Source organism: Sphaeroforma arctica (genome assembly GCF_001186125.1).
Source record: "Sphaeroforma arctica JP610 unplaced genomic scaffold supercont1.359, whole genome shotgun sequence".
NCBI classification, from domain to species: domain Eukaryota; class Ichthyosporea; order Ichthyophonida; genus Sphaeroforma; species Sphaeroforma arctica.
In genome coordinates this window covers 33,421-46,050 of record NW_014040199.1, presented here as the reverse complement: position 1 = coordinate 46,050, position 12,630 = coordinate 33,421, and the positions used below count along the sequence as shown (strand labels likewise).

Here is a 12,630-nt window from a genome sequence, read left to right as displayed (position 1 = left end):
CTCTCTCTCTCTCAGGCACTCGAGTCCTTGGTCTCCAAAATTTTCTAGCTTTTAGTCCCGTCCGCTGCTTCCATGAGAGGGAGATTGCCTACTCCATAGCCCGCCCATCTTCTCATTGACGGGGCCGCTACTGTTAAATACTTCAATTCACACGCGCATCACAGAGTTACCCGCCTTGAGGCAGGCCGCTTCCCACTCCAACTTGCGGACGAATCTACCACCCTAATCACAGAACGAGGCCTGCTTCCCAACGTCGGTATGTCCTACGTCAGCCCCCCTCTCGTATAACAGCTACTCTCGCAGAATCTTGATACCCTTACCATACCACGCAAACATGGCGATTACCACATTACATTTGAACAACTGGATACATTTTTCAATCCGCTATCTAGCTCAAAGACCATCACAGTCTCACCCAAACAGCCATCACCACCGCGACCACCACTGCTTCCCCCTCCACTGGCAGCCATCGCTACTACCACAGATCCACCCCTCAACCTACCCACCACCATGACTTATGATGAATTCCACCGAAACAACGGTCACCTCAGTCGCAAGGCACAACTATAAACCTCGCTAAGTCTCGGAATATCACTCTAACTCACAAGCCGTCCATACATGTTGACACGAACGCCTGAATGTTAAACCCAGACGAATGGCAGCATACATTCGCCCCAAGGTTCTAGATAAGCCTAAATGCTGAACGGGAATTATTTTAGTGCTGTAAATAGCAGACATAAAGATACTGAAGAACAAATCTTATTTTATTTTGCAAATTGCTCGTTCGATACCGAAGGTAGTGTGCTACTCTCGGGACGAGTCAACTCCTCCCTCAGAGTATAAACCAAACTTGGGTTTTCCCGGGACTTAGCCCGTGGTCCCACAAACATGTGGTCAATAACTGAACCACAATTTTCACCCGATTTCTTGATAGTACAAATATGAACCAATATTCTCAATAAATGATAACCAATTCTGTTCATAAGTTTCTAGAAGATCCCAATAGGTTATGGGCGATCATCGACCGGATGAAGACTCTGTTCTACAGATTGATGCAGAAGTCCCACTACCACCCACCCCCAACGACGAAGGCTACGCTACTCCTCCGGAACGCTTACCAACCGACAGGACTGCACCCCTTCCCCGCCGACCACGCCAACGCCCCGAAGCATACCCCTTTACTCACACCCCTGTGATTACCAACCCACCCAAACTCTCCACGATGTTATCCACCAACGATAAACACACAACCAAATGGACATGGAACATCCTAGACTATCTGGACACCAGTACGATACATAGAAAACAGATCCTTATTTAGCCGCCGCAACCGAATACACTACTGATCTCCGACCACTGCTCGACTATGACGTTAGATCGACTAACGACATGGCTGCGGCACAATTTGCTAACTGTCCAGAAGGAAACTGGTGCATACCAGAGAGCCCACCAGATCATTCTTCGCTTTCTTTCCACAACCACGGACTTCTCTCCATAATGATACGTTGCTTTCATACGTTGATCCGTAGAATTAAACACCACTCTACAAAGGACAAGAAGAACATTAATCACGCTTACCTTCGACGCTTCCGGCGCAAAGACGATGAGGCACTCCGAGAATGGGCTTTTCGATGCGAACTCCTTTAATAAGAACGCACAAGAACAGGGCACTTCTTTCTCCAACGACTACGCACAAGATTTATACTTATCTGGTCTTCCTGATTCCTATCAGGAACAGACCAAAGGCTATCTTCTCGGTCATTCCACTGCCACGCGACGTGCCATTTACATTTAAGATCTTTGTCTATACATTGAAGAATGGGAGTCAACAAACTGACTGCTCCTACCGCTATAACCACAACGCCAGTTGCACCCACACACCGCCAGTTCCTGGGCTACGTGTGCTGGTCCACACAGCACCACTCCGGCCGATGCACGAAAGTCTGTGGCAAATGTGAGGACAAACAGCACACCGCACGAGACTGCAAATCAACTGCACTATCTTGTACCAACTGCAATCGTCAAAATGACTTGGCAATCGTATGTAGTAAGTGCGCAAATAAAATCAATTTTCCCTATGCTCTGTCTATTCCCCAACTCCCCCCTCCGGAATACGTTGTAACCCGAATCCAACACACAGACAACAATACGTCACTACCACACCAGGCCCCTCTCCTCATAGACGGGGGCGCAACTGTTAATTACCTCAACACCCATGCTCGTCACCGACTTATCTCCATGGAGCAAGGTCGCTTCCCACTTCAACTGGCAGACGAATCAACCATCACCCACAAATCGTCCATCCACGTTGACACGGCGACATTTTGACTTCCTCTCCGAACGAGCATATGGAAACCCTCTCTGTTCCGACATATACAAATTAACCAGTACAGCCACCAAAATGCCACACTCGCCATGGTCATCCCCCTTCGTCCCTGTGCAAAATGGTGGACGGCAGTAAGTGCTCGCTTCCAATGTGACCCATTTCTTATTAAGAATACCGACTCAACATTTCTCCGTCACGGTACAAACATCGTCGAAAAACCATCCTGGCTTTACACAATCGTTGCCCTCGTCGGACCACTTCACACAGCTGTTCGCCACTTCCCGGCCCTTACCGCTGCCATCATGCATGCTCGAGCGAATCCAGAATATGAGAAACATTGTCCCGTATGCATCGAAGCCAAACTCAGAGCAAAGGGCGTATCTCATTCCTCCACTGACACCATATATGGCCCTGCAGAGAAGCTCCATATAGACTTACAGGGTCCCATTCCCAGGGACCGTGACGGCAATATCTACGCATTAAATATGGTGGACAAAGGATCAACCTTCGGGCTCCACAAAAACCTGCCCACTAAGATGCCATTAGAATAACATGTCGGCAAGCTTCTCACACGCATACCGCCCCATTGGAAGCCTCACACTCTCACAGCTGATCGTGACTCTGTCCTCCAGAGTGCCATCTTGAAGGACCACTGTACATCTCTCGGCATACAACTCCGAGTTACGCCCCCCCCCATACCCCACAAATGAATTCCATCGTCGAACGGCAACACGCGACCCTCAACAACTTGGTTCGCTGTCTCCTTCTCGAGAACGACATACCTCTCCCTCTATGGGGCTTTGCAAAGGCATTCGCCGATACCCTCCGCAACCGGACCCCACCGAGGAACTCCAAGCTATTCTCACCTAGCTGTTCTTTCCACACATGCGATTCGGATGCGTCGTCGCATATAAAATCCACAAAGCTTCCGGTACCCCCAATCTCCACAAATAAAGCCCCCAATGTGGCTTCGGTGTCTTACTTGGTTATACACTCCACGGCACCAACGACACATTCAAGATCCAGAGTTTCTCAACCCAACAGATCCTCCACAGCCGAGATGTTCAATTCTTCACTGAGGAACGCCCTCAATGGTCGTCTTCCGGGAAACATGTCACCCGCAGTTTCACACCATCGTCCTGGGTTATGCTCCCCGGCTGGGCTACTGCTTCTCGCCACATTGCCGTTGATATCCCCTTTATCCCTCCTGTTCTCTCTCCCATACCCCTACCGCCATCTGTGCCCCCAGCGCCTACCCCCATCGCCACACCTCAGACGACTAACCCGCACCCTGTACCTCCAGTACCTACCCCCATCGCCATCCCGCCCCGGACTACCGCTGTCCCTCTATCCCCACCTATACTCCCGGCCCCTTCCCCTATCCCCCTACCCCGGGCGCCTACCAGCGATCACGTCCCCAGCGATGATATACCCCCCGTTCCTTCTCCTCTCCCACTCCCCCCTATCATCCCCCCACCCCCAGTCGCCATTCCATTAGCTTCATCCACGCCATCTCTCCCGGACATTACCTAGGATTTCGCCTTCAATCTCAACTTGGCTCCAGACACAAACGTCTACGACCCTGGCCCTGCTGCCGACTTCTCTGATTCCGTCAAAGCTCAGATCGCTCTTCTTCAACATGACCACCAATCATGCGATCCCCACAATGTACCACGTGTTCCAAGATTGCATCTCAGAGACGGCACCTCGCACACCGCCAACACCAACTAACCCACAGCATACGAACCGTTTCACCTACATCTAAGCCTGAATTTACTCTACGTAACGCTATTGATATACTCGATGACATTGTGCCCAAAAGTATCTCTAAAGCACGCGCATCCGCCGAATGGCCGTCCTGGTCCGAAGCTATCGACCGCGAACGCAGTGTCACTCTCGTAACCAGTTAGCCGACATCATTCCCTTGTTCTCCGTCCCACCTCAGGCTAAAATAATCCACTCTAAGTATGTGTTTACACGTAAACACGACGAAAATGAAGCTCTTACCATTCATAAGGATCGCATGGTGGCGAGGGGTGACGAACAACTCCATGACGACTCCTTTTGGGACACATCGTCATCCACCACCCTACGGACCTTCCTGGCTATGGCCGCATTCAAAAACAAGACTGTCCATCAGTTCGATGTCAACACAGCCTACCTATGCTCTAAGCTCGATACCCCAGTCTTCATGTACCCTCCCAAGGGCAGTGTTGAATTGGGCCACTATCCACCGAACACCGTCCTTAAACTGCTCCGCGGTCTCTACGGCCTGAAACAGGCCGGCCGCCTATGGAATTAGGATATTGGGCGTACACTCTGCCACCTCGGATTCCGCCAGAGTGCCCAAGACGAAAATATTTGGATCCATACATCTCGCGATATCATCCTTCTTGTTTACGTTGACGAAGTAGTCCCGGCAATCACCCACAACTCCGACAGTGCCGATTGGCTATTCATCCAGTTATCCCGCACCTACAGCATGAAGAATCTTGGATCAGCTCACCATCTTGTGGGCCTCCGTATAGTCCAACAACCTTTCGGCTCCATCGCTATATTGCAAGATGCATCATACATCGAGCGAATGCCCTTCACTTTCCAGGCTTCTACTGCCCTGCCCAAAAACACTCCCAGCTCCGGCGCCCACCCAGGTACACTCACTGGCCCTTTATTTCATGGCAAATACCGCAAGCTTCTCGGAGCTCTTGGCTTTGCCGCCAACATGACACGCCCTGACATCGCGTGTGCTCTTATTAATCAGCTTGCGACATTTAGCATCGCGCCCATTACTTCCCACTACGATGCCCTCACTCGTATTCTCCATTACCTGATGACTACCAAGTCCCTGGCTCTCGAATACACGGTTGCTCCTGACTCTCGACCTCTTGATCAGCACATAACTGCGTTCACGGATTCCGACTGGGGCTCCTGCCCCCTCACACACAAGTCCCACATGGGCACCATCATTTGCATCAATAACACTCCTCCATTGGAGGAGCCAGAAACAAAAGACGGTTAGTATTAGCTCCACGGAAGCAGAATACATTGCTGCTTATGAAACCACAAGGGACACCGCTGGGTTCGCAACGTTCTCAATGCTCTCGGACAGACAACCTCACACCCGACTCACCTCCACATTGACAACCAATACAATCAGCCATAAGGGCCGCACTCGGCACCGGCACGGCGAAGGGACTAAAACATATTGAGGTCCGTGCACACTATATACGTGACTGTGCACACCAAGGGATGATCAATATCAGTTACATCAATACATATGATAACCCTGCTGACCTCTTAACCAAATGTCTAGCCAAACCCAAGCATGAATACTTTACACACAAAATCCTTCTTCTACTTACACACAGTTTGACACACAAAATCCTACTTCGGTTTCTGGGGGGGTCTCGGGACGAGTCAACTCTTCCCTCATCATACAAACCAAACTTAGTTTTCCCCGGGACCTAGCCCTTGGTCCCAAAAACCAAGTGGTCAATAACTGAACCACAATTTACACCCGATTTATTGATAGTACAAATATGAACCAATATTCTCAATAAACAATAAACGATAATCAATTCTGTTCAGAAGTTTCTAGGTCCCAATAGCTACGCCAGCTTTATTTTATTTTAGCTTCAATACGATAAGTATGTTTGCCTCTTTTTGATACTCGGGGACTCTACCCTATAATTGCACCATGATTCGGTTTTTAAAATAATACTTCGCTGTGGAAAGTGTTCAAGAGAAGTAGTAAATTCACAATGAACATCTGATTATGCTTACATTCTTGTATAAGCCCTTGATATTGCAATGTAAATAGCCAAGGGCCTATCGATTGGCCTGATGCTGGCCATCACTTGCGCCATACTAAGACACGGAATAGTAAATGTATTTCCATTACCAGTTAACGGATATTTGTACGATTTTATTAACGTCGAGGTATTTTCCAGAATACAGCTGTTTCCTAAAACCAGCTCTCGCATTGTATTCGGAATAACTGAAGACTTCCCCATCAGAGATGATCGACTACAGCTCTATATGACGCAGAGAAGTAGTGGATATGCATATGCATCTCGCGAGTATTTCAGCGCACGACCTACATATTCGAGGCTAATAAATTTCGGCCTAGTACTCGTCTCCTCTCAGCAATTACCACTACTATACGAGCTATGAGGTGGGCGGGCTACAACTCACCCTCGTGGAGTCCAGTAACTTGCACGCTGCGCGAATTAAATTGAAATGAAGTTCTTTTGTTTAGGTTCATGTTTCGTGGTTTTGGGGTTTCTCCTTAGAGACTCTCGATGCGCCTTTGTAAGCGTCTTTTGAGGCCTTCAACACCCGAATCGGTCTCGAATTATGTTCATCCACTGTGAAGTATACATAGCTTGCCTACTTCTCAACTCATAAATATAAAATCTTGTCATATTAAAGCTTTGAGAATTCCGGTTTGCCTCAAATAATTTCTGATAAACAGCGGAATGATAAGATAGAATTCGGAAGTATGAGTGCCTGATTGATGCTTCCGGCCGTACAGAGATGCACATATTTAAACTAGCCGTCCAAAGGGTGTCAGACTAACCATGTTTCTCGAACAGGACATGTATCAAAGGTATAAATATCGATAAATCGGCCGCTGAGCTCAGCATATTTTCTCCTTTTGCACTTCACCCACCCTAGCAGATAGGAGGCGTCGCTCTTCACCGATGGTTTCTCCTTAGAGGCTCTCGATGACGAGCCTCTTCAAGAATTTGCAAAGACGTTTACTTCTCAACTCACATAAATGACATCTTGCCATATAAAAGCTGAATATTAGTAATACAATTGCGCTTCCGATTGAGCGATGAAGGAGAGCTATCTCAATTCTATTCAGAAAGTCTTATTGGTGTCCCATATACTCTATATACATTTGTTGTTTTATCCACTCAATATTTGAAGTTCAAAAGATTAACTATAGTAGTCAAATAACACAAAAACCTCGCTCACAGAAAATAGTCGTTTAGATTTCGCTGCGCCTCGCTAGTACTCGCTCATTCAGCCCCTTCCAACATCAATTCTAAAGTTGTGGCTTCGTGGAGACTTCTACGGCTACATTTGTACATCGGGATAAAACCGAGGGTCTAATGGAATAAATCGTGGATCTGCTGACAGAGTACCCGTGATCGAACTTTAGGCGCATATAGAAACATATATATACAACGATGTGCACACACCTCTTTCTTGTGTTCCCGCTTCAGATCCGCGCAGAGTATTGATAGTAGTTTCCAGTGCGCATTTTTGAGCACGAGAACTTTCCTTGCTTTGATTGATATCCACTAGACTTGGAAGTGACGGGAAGTTCTTTTGCATATGTTTTACATCAAGCAGTACTTCTTTCTCGTATTTCACGTATTTTAGATCCACTTATGCCTTTGAAGTTTTGTTGATGAGGTTAAAATATATGTATAACCGACTGATCAGTTAAGTATATACAATGCAAAATGTACAAGCCACAGGTATATCTATACACTTACAGAGAAATTTTTATTTCTATTATACACACTTACATACACACTTACCTCTTCGAGATGTCTTTGCTCCATCGCAACAATATATGCATCTTTTTATCTCTCTCTATCAATGTTCAGATTTCGGCCCTCAGTCATCCCTGGACTGCCTCATGCTCCTCTAGACTAGGTGGAGTCTCTAGTTTATCCGAAAGCTTTGAATAGTATCGTGGAAGACTGCTTTTGCAGGCGCAGCGACTGCCAAGTTCTCACGCTCAGTCCGCAACTAGTGACAATTGTTGACTACATACAAAGATACATGAGCTAGAGATAAATTGACATATATACATATATGCAGGATTATAATACAGACGCACATCATAATTTATAAAAGTCAGACATAAACTCTACCTCGTCCCTGTGCTCTAACTCAGTCTTTCGATTGTCTTCCTGCATTGTTGTAATCTCCAATTCTAAATCTCGCTCGGCCTGCAACAATTCGATATCCTCCTGGGTTGGACGCGAGTCTAATGTCTCCTATAGCTTTAACACTTCGACCTGATGTACTGATTGTTCGTTTGCTGATCTTTCTAAATGCGTTTATGCAATATACAAGCTGTAGTTGTATCAAATGAAATCAGAAGCTATTTGAGTCACCCATAAACAAACTGTCGGTAATAATACACCTGTACTAGTTCCTCTTCCAAAGTGTCAGCTTTACTTTTGCGTAATTTACAATTTCCCCCTTTTAGGTTGTCGATTTCGATTTCATGTGGTATGTATAAATAATGGAGATCGCCTAAAATCATTTCTTCCTCACTTTTCTCTTGTGTACTGGTCTTCTCATTGATAATTGAAGAATGTATTTCCTCTCATGTATCAAGCTACAATCGTTGAGGTATAAATAAAAAAACACATTTGAGTTAAATAAAATGAATTAATGCGAACTTAATTCACACGCGCAGGTTTGGACGATAACTCCTTCCGGCCATTCTGTGCTCTGGATTTCGTCGTAAATTAGCTCAGTCATGCTGCAGCCATAATATACCAGAATCAACGGTGGCCGACATCACGTACATCAACCATCGTTAAAATCCTACAGTTCATTTCGGCCTCCCAATACTGCCGATTATCTCTTCAATGGGGGTCTGTCATCGGTGCTACGGCAATGCCAGTTGACACACAGAAGCCTTATATGTTAATCCTGAAATTTGGAACTACGTTATTTGTGGAACCAAAGAATGTTTTTCAGGAGTACTCTATTTTTTCAACAATCGGGCACTATGTACTTCCGGGAAGAGGGTGAAACACCCCACTCCCCGGATGTAGTACTTCTATACGGAAAACCCGAGGGGGGGGGTTTTTTTTTTGGGTATATGAGAAGTATATTCTGGTCATAGTATTCATCCTATTCCCTTTGTACACCCATAGCCGTCCCACCTTCTCTTTCATCCCTTTGCCTTATGTAGGGTATCATTCTGAAACAATCAAGCGAACGGGTAATTATCCGGCATCCGATATAAGACTAATGTCGCGCCTCGTGCCTCTTAGTCGCACACACAGCAAGGATACAAACGGAATGTACGTGTCCGTGATGACGTGCTTCGGAACAGTACATGTCTGCTTCATTATGGATTGAGCGTCTGACCTCGAAACAAGTGATTTGCATGTCGAAGATATATCACAGAGCCTCACCCGATCGTCAGCCTTAGTCTATTATATATTTAGTTGGTTCAAAATAAAACTACTATAAAACAACGAATGCCGATCTTACGGGTAGAAGATTTTTTAATTGGTCACTTTCTTGTTGGTCTATCGGAGTACCGGAAATCTAGTCACAGGGTATTATACCTAAAAGAGCCACTTCACGCAATATTGAAGTACCCAGATAATGTCAATTCTAAAATGAACGAGTCATCAGTCAAGAGGCGGTACAGTCAAACCTCTTTTTTTTTAACGAAAGAGGTAGACACCTTTGTGTGAGTCAGGACCAACCCAGCCCAGTACTGAGTTGGCTCCATAGGACATCTATGGAGATATTGTAGCTTCATATATCTTTATAATGTTGAGCTCTTAATAGCGTTTGATTTGTGTGTACTCATCTGGCGTATTGTTTGCGTTGAGTATTGATCTCCAGCTGCAGAGGAGTAAATATATTCGATGGTTCAGCATTATTCTTTAGGAAGATTATTTTCTCGTGAAGTCAACAAAGCACAACCCGCACTGAAAATACCCGTATTCTCGATATTAATGGCTTCCTCCGTAGTCATTATCCCGTCTATAATACTAATCTGCAAAATTGCAGATATGTCTATCCACTCTTCTGTTATTTCCGCTGTTTCGCTGTCACTTGGATGATAGACTGGATCAGCTATAGAACAATAAGATTCAAATATACTCACAATACTATCGATGTCGCGTTTCGCATCATCTTTTATTGTCTTCGAGTAATCGGCTGCGTAGTTAATCGACGAACTTTCCGATAGATATGTAGACTTCAACCAGCAATGAGTTTTGTAAGTAATTTGACGTTTGATCCCTATCATTTTACACAAGGGTATTTCCATAGCCTTCTTGTTTCTACTTTTTCCTGTACTGCGTGAACTGCAATTTCTTGGGTTGTCTGGGTTTTAGGATTAAAAGAGTATCGTTTTTTAGAATATTTATTTATTTACATTATTATATATTGTTGATGAGTATATATGTATTTATGTAAATAATATTATTTCTTGTCACAGGTATGATAAATATATATATCTTTTTGGTTAGTAGTTATATCTGCTGCTGACTGAACGCTGATACGATGCACCATGGCTTTCCACCAAAGCACGCGTCAAAACCATGCAGCTTCGTCTAGTACTGCTAAGCCCAGTCCGATCATCATTGGACCAAGTGCAAACAATTCGAACTACAACTCCAGCAGGTCTCCTTCCCCTAGGAGTGTCCGAAATGGTGGAGACGACGGTAGGTGACCAAGTTATATCGCGTGGCGGCTTGAAATTCAGAAGTAGTATCGTAGATATGTATGCATTTTGATCTGGTGTTGTATGTTGCGATTTTTTTTTACCCGACAAGTATGCGATCTCGTTAGAGTTATGCTACTAATACGGTTTCAGCCTCTTCAGCGCATTGGCCAATATTCGCATAAGGTGCTTATAACTATCACTAGTGGTGAATGGCGTCCGTAAATACTATAATTTTACATTCAGTAAGCTGTGATTGTATACGATGCCTGGAAGAAAATTCTACGCACCCTGTGCGTCAAAGTCGCTCAATTCAATTCAAGGCAGCACTTGCTTGAGCACGCTCTTTTTTTGGAACTTTAAGCTGAATTGCACGATCAATATTCACTGCTCCATATACGTATGCGTGTATCCCTACTTGTTTTAATCGCAACACAAGAACTGTACACAAATATAACGACTATTATGTTCGAAGAAAGAACGCATGCAGCGTCAAGACAACATGATCATATAAGCGTTCATATCTGAACCATTGAACTAATTTTGCGGGTCAAAACGCCTGGATTGGTGGTAGTCGCTTATGTTATCTATCATTCAAAAAAATTACGTGTATGAATTATGGCGCGGATGATAGTCACTTATTGTTAGATTTACACTCGAAATAGCAAAGCCGAACATTTTACAAATAGCACGGGTGTAGTTACGTTATAAGCAAGCATGAACAAAAAGACGGTTTTGGTCATATCAACTCTACAGTTGCACTAGATCTTCGCCAGATAATGCGCGTATTTCAATCTTACAATATTGCATTACAAGTGTGATGGGCGTTTATAGATCGGCACTTGGTAGTTACACGCGGGTACATATGTTCATCTGGATGTGCTACTATGTCACGTATGGAGCATTCTCACTATCCCAATCAGAGCTTACACTAACAATATGATGCAGATATATCGTAATCAGATGTCTAAAAAAGGAACATTTTAGTGTAATATAGGACGCTAAAGAAAAGAAAGATCCAAACCTGAACGTATTTGCAGGTGTATTAAGAACTTAAAAGTGTCGAAATGCAGTGTGTACTTTACTCATAAGTACGTAGAGAAAATTTTGAATGTAGAGACATCAGACGTCTCAGGAATCTGAAGATGTGCAGTCTATATGTATTCAAGTGGTGATATTTGTTTAAAGACAAAAGCTCTAGCATAGTATTCGATCATTGCGACTTTAATTGCGCTTCTAAGTTTTTTTTGCACGCTAGCAGCATCCAGTATTTATCTTGTCTAACAGCTCCCACATCACAGTTAATACTTCAACACCCAGGTGACTGACCTGAGACATGATCATGGTGTCAAAACAATTTTATTCCACATCCTCATCGTTTGAATCTGTTGGATGTGCCACTACACTTGAACATTGTCAAAGCATTAACAAGAATATATTTAGAAGACAAATTGCCTGAAAATTCAGTAGATGATACATTTGCTGACAATCATCTACTAGGAGCTGAAACTAAAGTGACAAGGAAGAAACGGCGAGGCCTTTTAGCACAATACTACGGAGATGCATCGCCAAGTCCCGACGTTCGTAAAGCGAAAGAGCGTATCGATCCGTTGGACGTGGGTAAGTCTCATAAGTTTATACAGTAGACTCGCTGTTGAATATCTGATGTATGCATACAACTTTTCGATATCGTATCTTTGTATCGATCCGTTGGACGTGGGTAAGTCTCATAAGTTTATACAGTAGACTCGCTGTTGAATATCTGATGTATGCATACAACTTTTCGATATCGTATCTTTGTACTAAAATAAATAATATATATATATATATATAAATATATATTTATATATACAAACAT

The 12,630-nt window shown here is 44.4% G+C and overlaps 4 protein-coding genes across 4 annotated transcripts in view; 3 read left to right on the top strand and 1 right to left on the bottom strand.

Annotated features, from left to right (window-relative positions):
* Window positions 1–1,009: 1,009 nt before the first annotated feature.
* SARC_05564 (hypothetical protein) lies at window positions 1,010–1,433 on the top strand (the record flags this gene model as incomplete). The annotated part of the gene is made up of 1 exon (XM_014300571.1): window positions 1,010–1,433. The coding sequence occupies one exon, from the start codon at window positions 1,010–1,012 to the stop codon at window positions 1,319–1,321; it is 312 nt and encodes a 103-aa protein (XP_014156046.1). The 3' UTR covers window positions 1,322–1,433.
* Window positions 1,434–1,436: 3 nt separating this feature from the next.
* Window positions 1,437–5,471, top strand: SARC_05563 (hypothetical protein). Its single transcript, XM_014300570.1, has one exon. The coding sequence runs from the start codon at window positions 3,033–3,035 to the stop codon at window positions 3,822–3,824; it is 792 nt and encodes a 263-aa protein (XP_014156045.1). The 5' UTR covers window positions 1,437–3,032; the 3' UTR covers window positions 3,825–5,471.
* Window positions 5,472–9,580: 4,109 nt separating this feature from the next.
* SARC_05562 (hypothetical protein) lies at window positions 9,581–10,315 on the bottom strand (the record flags this gene model as incomplete). Its single annotated transcript, XM_014300569.1, has 1 exon — window positions 9,581–10,315. A coding segment is annotated over one exon (335 nt), but the record flags the coding sequence as incomplete, so codon positions are not given.
* Window positions 10,316–10,542: 227 nt separating this feature from the next.
* The window catches only part of SARC_05561 (hypothetical protein), a 17,403-nt gene continuing 15,315 nt past the window's right edge, over window positions 10,543–12,630 (top strand). Inside the window, exons 1-2 of the mRNA XM_014300568.1 lie at window positions 10,543–10,773; window positions 12,273–12,392. Coding sequence (XP_014156043.1) covers window positions 10,620–10,773; window positions 12,273–12,392 — 274 coding nt within the window. The 5' untranslated portion in view covers window positions 10,543–10,619. The remainder of the gene's footprint in view (window positions 10,774–12,272; window positions 12,393–12,630) is intronic.